Source organism: Bos taurus, chromosome 18, assembly GCF_002263795.3.
Source record: "Bos taurus isolate L1 Dominette 01449 registration number 42190680 breed Hereford chromosome 18, ARS-UCD2.0, whole genome shotgun sequence".
NCBI lineage: Eukaryota > Metazoa > Chordata > Mammalia > Artiodactyla > Bovidae > Bos > Bos taurus.
In genome coordinates this window covers 50,563,142-50,574,675 of record NC_037345.1, presented here as the reverse complement: position 1 = coordinate 50,574,675, position 11,534 = coordinate 50,563,142, and the positions used below count along the sequence as shown (strand labels likewise).

At 51.4% G+C, this 11,534-nt stretch overlaps 1 protein-coding gene and 1 long non-coding RNA gene across 7 annotated transcripts; one reads left to right on the top strand and one right to left on the bottom strand.

Annotated features, from left to right (window-relative positions):
* Nucleotides 1-1,879: 1,879 nt before the first annotated feature.
* On the top strand, nucleotides 1,880-7,697 carry DMAC2 (distal membrane arm assembly component 2). Of its 6 annotated transcripts, none has more exons than NM_001272008.1 (6): nucleotides 1,880-1,921; nucleotides 3,514-3,710; nucleotides 4,893-4,973; nucleotides 5,751-5,887; nucleotides 5,992-6,154; nucleotides 6,531-7,697. In NM_001272008.1, exons 1-6 carry the CDS (start codon nucleotides 1,904-1,906, stop codon nucleotides 6,838-6,840), a joined length of 906 nt encoding a protein of 301 aa, NP_001258937.1. In that variant the 5' UTR covers nucleotides 1,880-1,903; the 3' UTR covers nucleotides 6,841-7,697. The 6 variants fall into 6 exon arrangements, with proteins under 6 accessions (NP_001258937.1, XP_059732778.1, XP_059732777.1 ...); XM_059876795.1 differs by having other exon boundaries at nucleotides 1,888-2,302; XM_059876794.1 differs by having other exon boundaries at nucleotides 1,888-2,622; nucleotides 3,474-3,710.
* On the bottom strand, nucleotides 7,222-11,187 carry LOC107131418 (uncharacterized). Its single transcript, XR_001494167.3, has 2 exons — nucleotides 10,632-11,187; nucleotides 7,222-10,430 (listed from the first exon to the last, which is right to left on the bottom strand). It is a non-coding gene; the product is annotated as an uncharacterized lncRNA (long non-coding RNA).
* Nucleotides 11,188-11,534: the final 347 nt, after the last annotated feature.

The following is an 11,534-nucleotide window of genomic DNA, read 5'->3' as shown; positions in this document are numbered from 1 at the left end:
CTGCCTCTGTTCCTTACCTTGCAATGTCAGATCACCAGCTATTCGATCTTTCCCTTCCCTGACCCTGCTTTAAAGAAAGATGCAGGGCTTCCCTTGTAGTCAGGTAGACAAGAATCCATCTTGCAATGCAGGACACACCGGTTCAATCCCTGATCCAGGAGGACCCCACGTGCCTAGGAGCAACTAAGCCCATGCACTGCAATTACTGAAGCCTGCTTGCCCTAGAGCCCATGACCACAACAAGAGAAGCCAAAATGGGACCCGAAATGAGAAATGAGAAGCCCGAGTATGGAAACTAGAACAGCCCACTCTCTCTACAAGTAGAGAAAGCCTACCCTCAGCAACGAAGGCCCAGTACAGCCAAAAATAAATAAATATTTTTAAAAATAATGATTAAAAAATAAATATGTGGAGTTTCTCAGCGCATCTTTTTCTGTTCTAAGGAAGCATTAACAGCTAGTTAGACCTAGAGGAACAGGAAAGCTCACAGGGACTGTGAGTGCAGTCAGAGGGAAGGAAGGTACTCCAACAGCCCTCTCCTAAGGGAAAGACTGCTGGGTCCCATTTTAATGCCCATTAGAAAGGGAGGTCCAACAGACTGCTAAACACAAGAAGAGTAATAAGTGTGTGCTCCTTTAAGAAGTGTTATTTGAAAAAGTGGGGAAAAGACTTAAGATCTCCAAAGAAGACATGCAGATGGCTAACAAACACATGAAAAGATGCTCAACATCGCTCATTATTAGAGAAATGCAATCAAAACCACAATGAGGTATCACCTCACACCGGTCAGAATGGTCATCATCAAAAAGTCTACAAACAATAAATGCTGGAGAGGGTGTGGAGAAAAGGGAACCCTGCTGCACTGTTTGTGGGAATGTGAATTGATACAGCCACTGTGGAAGACAGTATGGAGATTCCTTTAAAAACTAGGAATAAAACCACCATATGACCCAGTAAAATCCCACTCCTAGGCATACACCTTGAGGAAACCAGGATTGAAAAAGACACATGTATCCCATTGTTCACTGCAGTGCTATTTACAATAGCTAGAACATAGAAGCAACCTAGATGCCCATCAACAGATGAATGGATAAAAAAGTTGTGGTACATACACACAATGGAATATTACTCAGCCATAAAAAGGAACAAATTTAAGTCAGTTCTGATGAGGTGGATTATTATACAGAGTGAAGTGAGTCAGAAAGAGAAAGATAAATATTGTATTCCAGGGCACATATGGAAAAATGGTTCTGAAGAATTTATTTACAGGGCAGCAATGGAGAAACAGACAAATGGAGAATAGATATATGGACATGGGGAGAGGGGAGGAGGGTGAGATGTATGGAAAGAGTAATATGTAAATTTATATTACCATATGTAAAATAGATAGCCAACGGAGAATTTGCCGTATGGCTCAGGAAACTCAAACAGGGGCTCTGCATCAACCTGGAGGGGTGGGATGGGGAGGGAGATTTGACGGAGGTTCATAAGGGAGGGGATACATGTATACCTATGGTTGATTCATGCTGAAGTTTGACAGAAAACAACAAAATTTTGGAAAGCAATTAACCTTCGATAAAAAAAATTTTTTAAATGTTATTTGCTCAGTCATATCCAACTCTTAGGGACTCCGTGGACGGTAAAAGACAATAGTCCTCCAGGCTTCTCTGTTATGGAATTCCCCAGGCAAGAATACTGGAGTGGGTTGTCATTCCCTTCCCCAGGGGATCTCGCCGACCCAGGGATCGACCCCGAGTTTCCCGTATTGCAGGCGGATCCTTCATCGACTGAGCCACCACGGAAGCCCTTTCAGAGGAGCGCAGGAAAACGGAGGGGGCGTGGTCATAAGAGAGCCGGCGGGTTGGATAAGATGAGCCCCTTCCGGTTACACAATCCTAGCAAGATGGCGGCGCCCAGGGCGGTAGGTGACCGAAGCTTTTAGAGCACCCCAAATTAGTGTGCGCTCTGCTGTCTCTGCCTTCAGGACCTCTCTCGGCGCCCAGCGGACAAGGAGCGAGAAGGAGCAGGGGCTCTCTCCCGCTAAACCTCGCTCTGGGCGCGGAGACGTGTGGTCGTCCGGGGGGCCGGGAAGGATCGGTGCGGGTCACAGGCAGCGAAGGAGAGAAACCAATGGGGAAGCAGGGCGTGCCGACTGAGAAAGTGCGCCAGACCAATCAGAGGGAAGGATCCGACGGGCACTGGGAGTCTAGGGGCGGGCTATAGTGGGACCTGCAAAGGATAAGGGTTTGGAAGAAATTGGCAGAAAAACTGAGGTTTGAGGTCCAAGAGTAGGAGACCAAAGGTGAGGGAAACTCATGGAATAGTTAGAAATTTTGATGGAAAACCCAAGAGTTGAATTTGGGAATTCCAAGGGAAAAGATCTAGGGAAAATTAAGGGGAGAATTTGCAATATTGTGGAAAGAATTTAGGAAGAATTCGGCAAAATCAAGGAATGGGCCTAGGAAAATTAGAGTAAGGTTGGGAGCTTAAAAGGAATTTTAAGGAAAATAAGTATGTGGGCAAAACTATTGGGAGAATTTGGTTAAAGGAAAAAGAGAAACTGAAGCAGGTTAAGAGAAAACTTTGGAGGGGAACTTGAAGAGAGTTTGGGAGCTTCAAGAGGTAAGTTAAGGATGGTTGGGAGAGAAATTAAGATTATATTTGGGAGCTTCCCTGGTGGCTTAGTGGTAAAGCACCCTAGACCCCATTTCTCAGCAACAGAAGTCACAGCCCATCAGAAGCCCGCACACGGGAATGGAAGAGTAGCCCCCCGCCCCTCACAGAAACTAGAGAAAGCCTGCACAGCAACAAAGACTCAGCATAGCCAAAAATAAAGTTTTTTTAAAAATTGTCATATTTTGGGGAAAGGAATGCCTTATTTAGGAAAACTCTGGTGGGAAGTGGATAAAATAAAGGGGAGAATTTGTAGTACATTAAGAGTTCAGATAATAGAGGTTTGGTGAGAGACTAAGGGCTTGGGGGAAGTTAGGGGGAGAATTTAGGAAAACCAGAAGACCCTTTGGCCAAATCAAAGATAAAGTTTTTTGGCAGCGCTAGGTCTTGGTTGCTGTGTGCAAGCTTTCTCCAGTTGTGACAGGCAGGAGCTACTTTAGCTGTGGTGCACTGGTTTCTCATTGCAGTGGCTTCTCCTGTTGCGGAACACAGGCTCTAGGTCAAGTGGGCTCAGTAGTTGTGGCACACGGGCTTAGTTGCTCCGCAGCACGTAGGAGCTTCCCAAACCAGGGATCGAACCCATGTCCCCTGCATTGGCAGGCAGATTCTTAATCACTGGACCACCAGGGAAGTCCCAAAGAAAATTGAAGATGGATTAAAAGAAAGAACTTGGGGAAATTCTGGGGAAATTTTGCAGAGTCCAAAGAACTGGAAGGTCCTAGAAGAGAAATCAGCAGGGAAGCACTGAGGAGGGAAAATTTGGGAGGAAAAACCGGGGAATCTGTCTGTGTGTCTCGCAGGAGGCTCTGGGTTCAGCTCCTCCTCCCCTCTCCTCCCCAGTCCCTGCGGCTAGTGGCCCCGGTATGGAACAGGGGTACCAGCGGCATCCGTGGCCTGAGCAAGGCAGTGGACCCGGAGGGCAGTCAGAAGAAAGGGAGGACGCTGCTCCAGTTCCTGACTGACCACTTCTATGACGTGGAGGCTGTGAGGGAGTACCTTCTCCGGAAGCAGGTGTTGAAGGTGCAAAAGAAAAATCGGTGAGAACCCATGGCCTGCTCAGCCCTGCTGTCCAGGCCTCCCAGGTCTGCCTGCCCTGCCCTTGCCACTCCAGGAAGCCCTAGGGCTTCCAGTGGGAGCCGTGCCCACGTGTCTCTTCATCTCCAGCCCACATGCTTCCCAAACCCTCCAGCTCATAGAGGCAATCCATTGACCACTCTCTCCTCTTGGAGGTCTAGCTGGCACTTCAGACCTCACATGGCTAACAGCAAACCTTGGTTTCCCCTAAAACAGCCTCTCACCCCCAAGCCTTCCCCATCCCAGTCAGTGGCACTATTGCCCATCCGTTGTTCAGACCACATTCCAAGGAGTTATCCCTCATTCCTGTCTGCTTCCCTTTCCTCCACATCCAGTCCATCAATAAAATACCAGAATATCCTAAATTTGACCAATTGTCACCTGTCTGTAGCCTGCTGGGAACCCTTTTATTTTATGGTTGGATGACTGCAGTTGTCTCCTGTCAGTCACCTTTTGGCCCCTGTTACAGTCTACACAGCAGCCAGAGGACTCTTACGAAAGGAAGATGGATAACATTACCACTTTGCTTAAAACCCTCTTATGGTTTCCGACTGCAACTAGAATAAAAGCCAAACTCCAAGGCCGAAAATCTGGCCCCTTACTGAGCTTTGAGACCTCTACCAGGGACACCCACTCACCTCTCCCAGCCTGGCATCCTTATTGCCATTTGTTCATCTTAATTTGAGCCTCTGAGTCTTTGCAACTGGCTTTTCCCTTGGCCTGGCAGACTCTGACCCTGACCTCTGCAATCCCTCTCTCATTCAGATCTCTCAAGTTTTGCCTCCTCCAACACGCAAACCAAATCACTCACCTCCATCCGCCATCCCTACCCGAGCCACTCCTAGTCTGTTCCCTCGGTATTAACTTCATCACGGAATTGCTACTCTGCGATTTGTTCTTAACTTGGTGGTTATCTGTTTCCCCTGTGAAATAACTCTGCAGGGGCAGGGACAGTGATCCGCCTTGGTCACACTGTCCCCTAGTGCCCAGCACTTCAGAGGCGCCCAGTAAATATTTGCCATCTGACTCAGTCTGCCTGCATATCTCAGTCCCGTGCTGTGGACTGTGACCCTCTCAGCAGCACCGGGGCCTGGCAAGGGGTGTGGTGCTTTAAGGCTCACCCTCGGCTACTCTTCTCCCGGCAGGTCCTTCACCTACATCAAGGAGCGATACGGCCCCTACGTCGCAGGGGCCTATTTCGTCTTGAAGCAGGGAGGCGCAGTCAAGTATGACGGCAAAGGTGTCAGAATGGGGGGTGGGGGTGGGGGAGGCAGGAGAGCCACTTTCTAAGCCTGGGGCTCATCCGTCGGATGGGCTCATGTCAGTCCGACTGGCTTCTCTGCACACTCTGGTCTCTGCCCGTTCCTGGCCATGTAGCTGGGGACTTGTTCCTGAGCTTCAGTTTTGTCATCTGTAAAATGGGATGGTGGTCATGTCTAACCTACAAGGTGTGCTGTAAAGATTCAGAGACACTTTGCAGTCTGGACACTTGTCATGGGTCACAGGCCAACGTAGCACATGTGCTCAGTCAGCACTGGTGCATATTTTCTTTCTTCCTTCCCCCTCCTCCTCCTCGTTTTCCCCCTTTATTTTCCTTCTTTTTTGAAAACACAATTCACATAGGCTTCATCTAGCCTTCCTCTTGGTTCCGATTAAGATTTTCACTTGTTTTGAGCACTTTCTCCAGCACCTTCCTTAGAAATGGTATACCTGTCTGTAAATATCTCAACATTCACCCATCTCCAAGGATTCTTGTCTCATAGCTCTTTTTTCTCATGTTAATATCCATAATTTCTTACACCCTCAGCTTCCAGGTATGTAAAATTGGCCAAACTCTCCATCTTTGATGGGGTTGTCAGGGGACCCAATAAGACCAGGCATGTAAAGCCCTTAGCGCAGGGCCTGGTGTATAGTGAGTGCAGCAGGTTCTCTGATATGGTGCTAGGAGTGTTATTAAGAGGTTGGAAGGTTGCGGGACCCTGCTGACACTCGCTCTCTCCCAGGTTTCGGGACAGGGAGTGGATGCGGGCGAATGAGCAAGGCCTTTCCTCTCTCGAGTTCCGGAAGCTCCAGGAGGTGCCCGTGGAGGCTGTGGATGCCAGTGGTTGTGCCATCAACTACCAAGGCCTGGACAACCTCTGTGAGTGGGGTGGGGCGGGATGAGGTGGAGACGGACCAGGCTCTGCCCTTTCGTGGTGGGCTCCAGAAGGGCCGTCAGTGCCATCCTCCCTCTGCCCCCTGCAGTGGCCCTGAAGGAGCTCCAGTCCCTGTCGCTGCGGCGCTGTCCCCACGTGGATGACTGGTGTCTCGGCCGCCTCTACCAGCTGGCCGACTCACTGCAGGAGCTCTCCCTAGCCGGCTGCCCCCGCATCTCTGAACGGGGCCTCGCCTGCCTCCACCACCTCCAGTGAGACCTCAACTCAGGCTGGGCCCCAGACCAGGGGAGGGCAGTACCCCCATCCCTGCCTCCTGGACAGACCTAGAGCTGGTGGTGGGTCAGCATAGATGAGCTGCGCAGTGAACCTCTGGGAGGGTGGGAAGACTCTTAGTCTTCCTGCCTTTTTGTATGAATGAAATTACAAGATATTTACACTGTTGTGGGACAGCAGGAGCCAGAGGTGTGCAGTTTGTAATGAACACAGTGGGTCTCATGTACTTGAGCAAAGATTTTATTTGAAAGCTGGGGGTCAGCATGGGGGCAGGTACACCCCCCACACTCACACACACAGATGCCATCCTTACATGTGACCCCACCCCCACCCCCCCATCTTGCCTCCTCTCAGGAACCTCCGCAGGCTGGATATCTCCGACCTTCCTGCTGTGTCCAACCCGGGCCTCACTCAGATCTTGGTGGAGGAGATGCTGCCCCACTGTGAGGTTCTGGGGGCTGACTGGGCACAGGGCCTCAAGGTGGGGCCAGAGGAGCAGTCCCGGGACGCGGCCAGCAGCCCCATCCCCGCCTGGCCTTCGGCCCCTCCCCATCAAGCAAGGTCTCTGCCAGGCTGTGCTGAGCGCCCAACAGCTCATCCTTCTGGTTCTGTTGGGCTCACTCAACTTGGGGGGTCGGGCTGGGGTGAGGGGAGGAGAGCCTGAGGTTGGGACATTGGTTCTCCACCACCGGGGTGCTCTGGCTGGCTGCACCCAGCCTGAAGCTCACAGCTCCTCTCAGCTTGTCAGGTAGCCCTCTCCACATGCTTCTCCTTCCCAGTTTCAGGAGCCCCCTTCTCTATCCTAGGGGAGGTAAGGGCCCCTGGCTGGAAGTAGCCCCGGGGAGCTGCACTCTCCCCTGTGGTTGCCCCGTACCGTGCCCACTTCTCTGGCAAGAAACTTCTCTTGACTTCTGTCAGAAGTCGGATTATCCCACTTGCATGTGCTCCTGTTTCCTGCCAGGGGGCACTACTGGCATTCTACAGGGCTGGTTCTTCCCTGTGTGGGACGACTCGGCTCACTGCGGGCTGCAGTATCCCTGGTCCATATCCACTACATGTGGGGCGTCCCATAGCGTTCTCCTTAGTGACGCTCAGCTCCAAATTCAACGTGGTTTGCTCTGTGTAAATTGATCTGGGCCTTTGAAGTATTCTCCTTTGCTAACTGGCCTGATAAGGGTTGCCAGTAGAGGGCGCCCGAGAGATGTTCCTCAAGGGAGGAAAGGCTTTTGCTTTGTGGCTCTGCTCAGGGGTGCTTGCTCAGCTGCCCTGCAGCGCATGGTGGTGCAGGGCTCCCCGCATCTGCTGAGGTGAATCAGGTGGTCAGCAGCTTCCCCTGGCGCCCTCCACCCCCAACCCTGCACAGGACAGCCTCCACTGAGGTGTCTCTCTGAATGCCTCTCCACCATACCCCTGAAGGTGGATTTCCAGTAACTCCCAGGGCCCCTTACCAATGAATCCCCTCCTTACTTCACTTTGCTGTTAAAGTCATTGATTCTCTATATTAAACTTTCCCTGTTCAAATTACTGTGTGGCTTCTCTCTCTAGACTGGATCCAGACTGATAAGAGCCTTGGCATCTGGAGTGTTCCCAGAGATAAATTCACAAAGACAGGATTTGGGGGTTGGTTTGTTCCTGCCTTTGGCTTGATTGCACTACTGAGCTCCTTGGCAGTGGGAAATGAGACATGAGAAATCCATGGCCTTAATGTCATCAACAGGATGAATGGATAATGGTGCCTTTGGCTTGAGTCCACTGCTGAGCTCCTTGACAGTAGGAAATGAAATATTAGAAATCCATGGCCTAAATGCCATTAACAAGATGAATGGGTAACAAAGATGTAGGGGGTATATGTGATACATAGTGAATACTACTCAGCCGTGAAAAAGAATGAAGTAATGCCATTTGCAACAGCATGGATTGACCGGGAGATTATCATATTAAGTGAAGTAAGTCTGACAGAGAAAAATATATCACTTATATGTAGAATTTTTTTTTAATGATACAAATGAACTTCAAAAACTCATAGACTTAGAGAAAAACCTATGGCTACTGGGGGAAGGAGAGGAGATAGCCTGGGAGTTTGGGATTGACATGCACATGCTGCTATATTTAAAACAGACGGAGTTCCTTGGTGGTCCAGTGGTTAGGACTGTGCTTCCTCTACTAATGGCATGAAAGGTGGCTGCTGTGAGCTGTGTGTTTCACCGGGATCCGTGACCTCCGGAGGAGAGGATTTCAATCTGGGGTCAGAGATGAGGCTTGACTGCTTGGGGAACTTTTTGTGTAACAAAGTTTTATTCAAGTATAGAGATAGGGAAAGCTTCTGACACTGACATCAGAAGAGGACAGAAAGAGTGCCCCCTTGCTAGTTTTTAGCAAGGTGTTTTATATCTGTTAGAAAGCTACTAATCAGATAAGAGAGACACCTCAAGGCTGAGGGAGTTTCACTAGACCTCTCCCACAATAGATAGGATGGCATCCCCCAGCCATAAAACAATTGATAGGAATACTGGTTTGTTGAGCCATTATCAGCCCAAGGTTTGAGAAAAGAAAAAAAGTTAGTCTTGGGTGGAACCATTTTGAAGAAAGGCAAATTCTAAAGCAAATACATAGTTTAAAAAACATTTCCACAAGAAAAACACTGGTTGGCTCAAGGCAGGACGTCTGCCACTTGCAGTTTATTTCCTCCTGCTGCTTGGGAACCTCTGGCCTTCCTGCCTGTTCCCTCTCAGGCACACGTTCAACCCCTGGCTGGGGAACTAAGAGGGGCCAAACAAAAAGTAGGCTAAATAACCAACAAAGACCTTATGTATAACACAGCGAACTCTGCTTCACGTTCTGTAATGGGAAACGAATTTGAGAAATAGCGAACATATACATGAATCACTTTACTGTACACCTGAAACTAACACACTGTTAATCAACTATTGTTGTTTAGACACTCAGTCGTATCCAACTCTTTGTGTACCCAAGGACTGTAGCTCACCAGGCTCCTCTGTCCATGGGATTCTCCAGGCAAGAAGACGAGTGGGTTGCCATTTCCTCCTCCAGGGAATCTTCCCAACCCAGGGATCAAACGTAGGTCTCCTGCATTGGCAGGCAGGTTTTTTTTGTTTTTTTTTAAACCACTGAGCTACCTGGGAATACTCCAGTATAAAATAAAAATTAAAAAAATAACAATCCAAGGCATGCAGCAGCATCACAAAAATGTTACCGCCTGGGGTTGTGATGAGGTGCCAGTGAGGTGCCACGTGCCCTGGGGGGCCCTGTGGCTGCTGGGCGTTGACACTGGCAGTAATGACAGCTCTAAAGATAGGGTTGGGCAGATTCCCTCAAGTGCCCAGCTCAGTCACCCGCCTCGGAATTGGCAAGCTCCCATGACAGCATTTCCCCCCGACCAAAGTTATTGCTCACAGATACTGCTGAAAATACAACCCAGTGTTTAGGTTTGTGGGTTGCTGAGTTATGACACTTGAATTCCCCAGTCTGGACAAGTTTCTTGTCTGGTGGTAGTGAGGGTGCTGACTGGTACATGGTGGGATCCAGAAACCTGGAGTCAGATCATCTGGTTGGACCCAGAGGAAAGAGATGACCTCGAACCCCCAAGCTCCTGGAAGCCTTCCCTAACAATGTGGGGAGACCACCTGCGATCCTGCTCTTGAAAGCCCGGCCATGACCTCCCCTGGGGCAAATGCCTTGAAAGGGAGACCTGCTTTTCTTGAGACTTACCACAAGCGCCCCCTGCTGTCACTAGACCCACAAGTGCCACAGGTCAAGCCTCAGCACGCTCCGGGGAGCGGGTGCTCAGGCGACCCAGAAGGGAACAGCTCTTACACAGAAGGGCAAGACCTGCAGACAGATGTACAGTCAACACTCAAGAAGCCGCATGGGAGTGGATTCTCAGGGTGTTAGGCCAGTGAGAGCGGACCTCACTGCACGGAGCAAAGCTCACTGATACAAGGGCGCTTACTGGAGACTCTGGATATAATGAGTCAGCTAGTGCAGCTGGTGGTGTCCCGACAGTTTTCTTGGTTGGCTGACTGGAACTTGGGACTCAACAGTGACCTATGGTTACTAAGGTGAGAAACCGGAACTGCCCAGGCATAAACTGGAGAGGGAGATCCAAAGACCTGGGGAGGCAGAAATGCAGGCTGGGGTCCACATTCCACCAGAAGGCACCCACCTCTAGTCACTCGACATCAGACCTCCTGTTTCAGTCCAGTCGCTGGATGGTTTCTCTCCTCACTGGAATGTCTGCAGACAAGGCACACAGCAACCCGAACTGTCTACCCTGCCCCTGGTTTGTGCTCTGGGAGTAGCTAGATGAGCCAAGAGTCGGGGGGCTAAACAGCCCCCTGCCCTGCCTGGGGGTAAAAAGGCTTACAGACCCCTTCCAGGAGCTCTCAGAGCCCTGCCCCAGCCCACTCTGGCTTTTATTCCATCAATAGTCCTCACCTTCTCCACACACTCTTCCTCCATCTGGTCCCATGGGCTCCATTACTCAAACTGCCGTTGCTGACAGGGTTCCTGCAGTGATTTGGACAGTTCCCAACCCAAGCTGGGGGTCAGGCCAAGCTCACCTGCAGGTGGGGAGGAGGGGGGTGCAGTTCCCTCACTCTCACCCCAGGCTCTAGGAGGTCTAGGATGAGCCAGCCCCACCAGCCTGCCTCCCCAGACAGCTGTAGCAGCCCCAACAGCAGAGGCCCCTGTAGGGCAGGGCCGTAAACATAGGCAGACACCCTCTGGTCCCAAGGGGGCCGGATGTGAGTGTTCCCGGAGTCACCGTGCAGCTGTAGGAGGGGCCGGCCCAGGGCTGGAGAGAGGGACCAGCAGGGACGGACTGCGGCCCTGCCAGGCACCCAAGGGAATGGGGGTGGGGGTGGCGGTGCGGGGGGTCAGCCCAGCTCCAGGGCTCCTGGTGCCCCCACCCGTCACCCTTCACTGCCCCTGGCTTGGCTCCCCCTCCTCCCCAGCTTCCTCTCAGCCTCTCCCTGGCTCTGGCTGTTCGCCCACTCCGGCTCTCTGCTTCCACCCCTAGTCCCTCCACCTGCCCCTCCACATTCTCTCCCCACCCCTTCCCCCCGGGGCTCTCCTTATCTCCTGCGGCTCCACCTCTAGCCTCTCCTCTGGGCCTCCCTGAGCCTCCCTCTCCTCCCTCCCAGCCCCTGTGGTCTCCCTGGTTCTCTGCTTCCTCGGCCAGTGTCTTCTCCTCCTCACTAGTCCCCTTCCCCCGCCCTTGACTCCTGGCAACACCACCACTCCCCTGCCTCTGGCAAGGCCCCCTGCCCTCTCAGCACATTCACTGCCCGCCTCCTCCCCTGGCCAGGCCCAACCCCTGGCCTCAGGCTTGGCCACTTT

Excerpts from the sequence above, each read along its gene's own strand:
- DMAC2 (NM_001272008.1), top strand. Across the intron at positions 3,711-4,892 it reads AAGGTGCAAAAGAAAAATCG|GTCCTTCACCTACATCAAGG; the intron begins GTGAGAACCCAT and ends TTCTCCCGGCAG. Across the intron at positions 4,974-5,750 it reads AAGCAGGGAGGCGCAGTCAA|GTTTCGGGACAGGGAGTGGA; the intron begins GTATGACGGCAA and ends GCTCTCTCCCAG.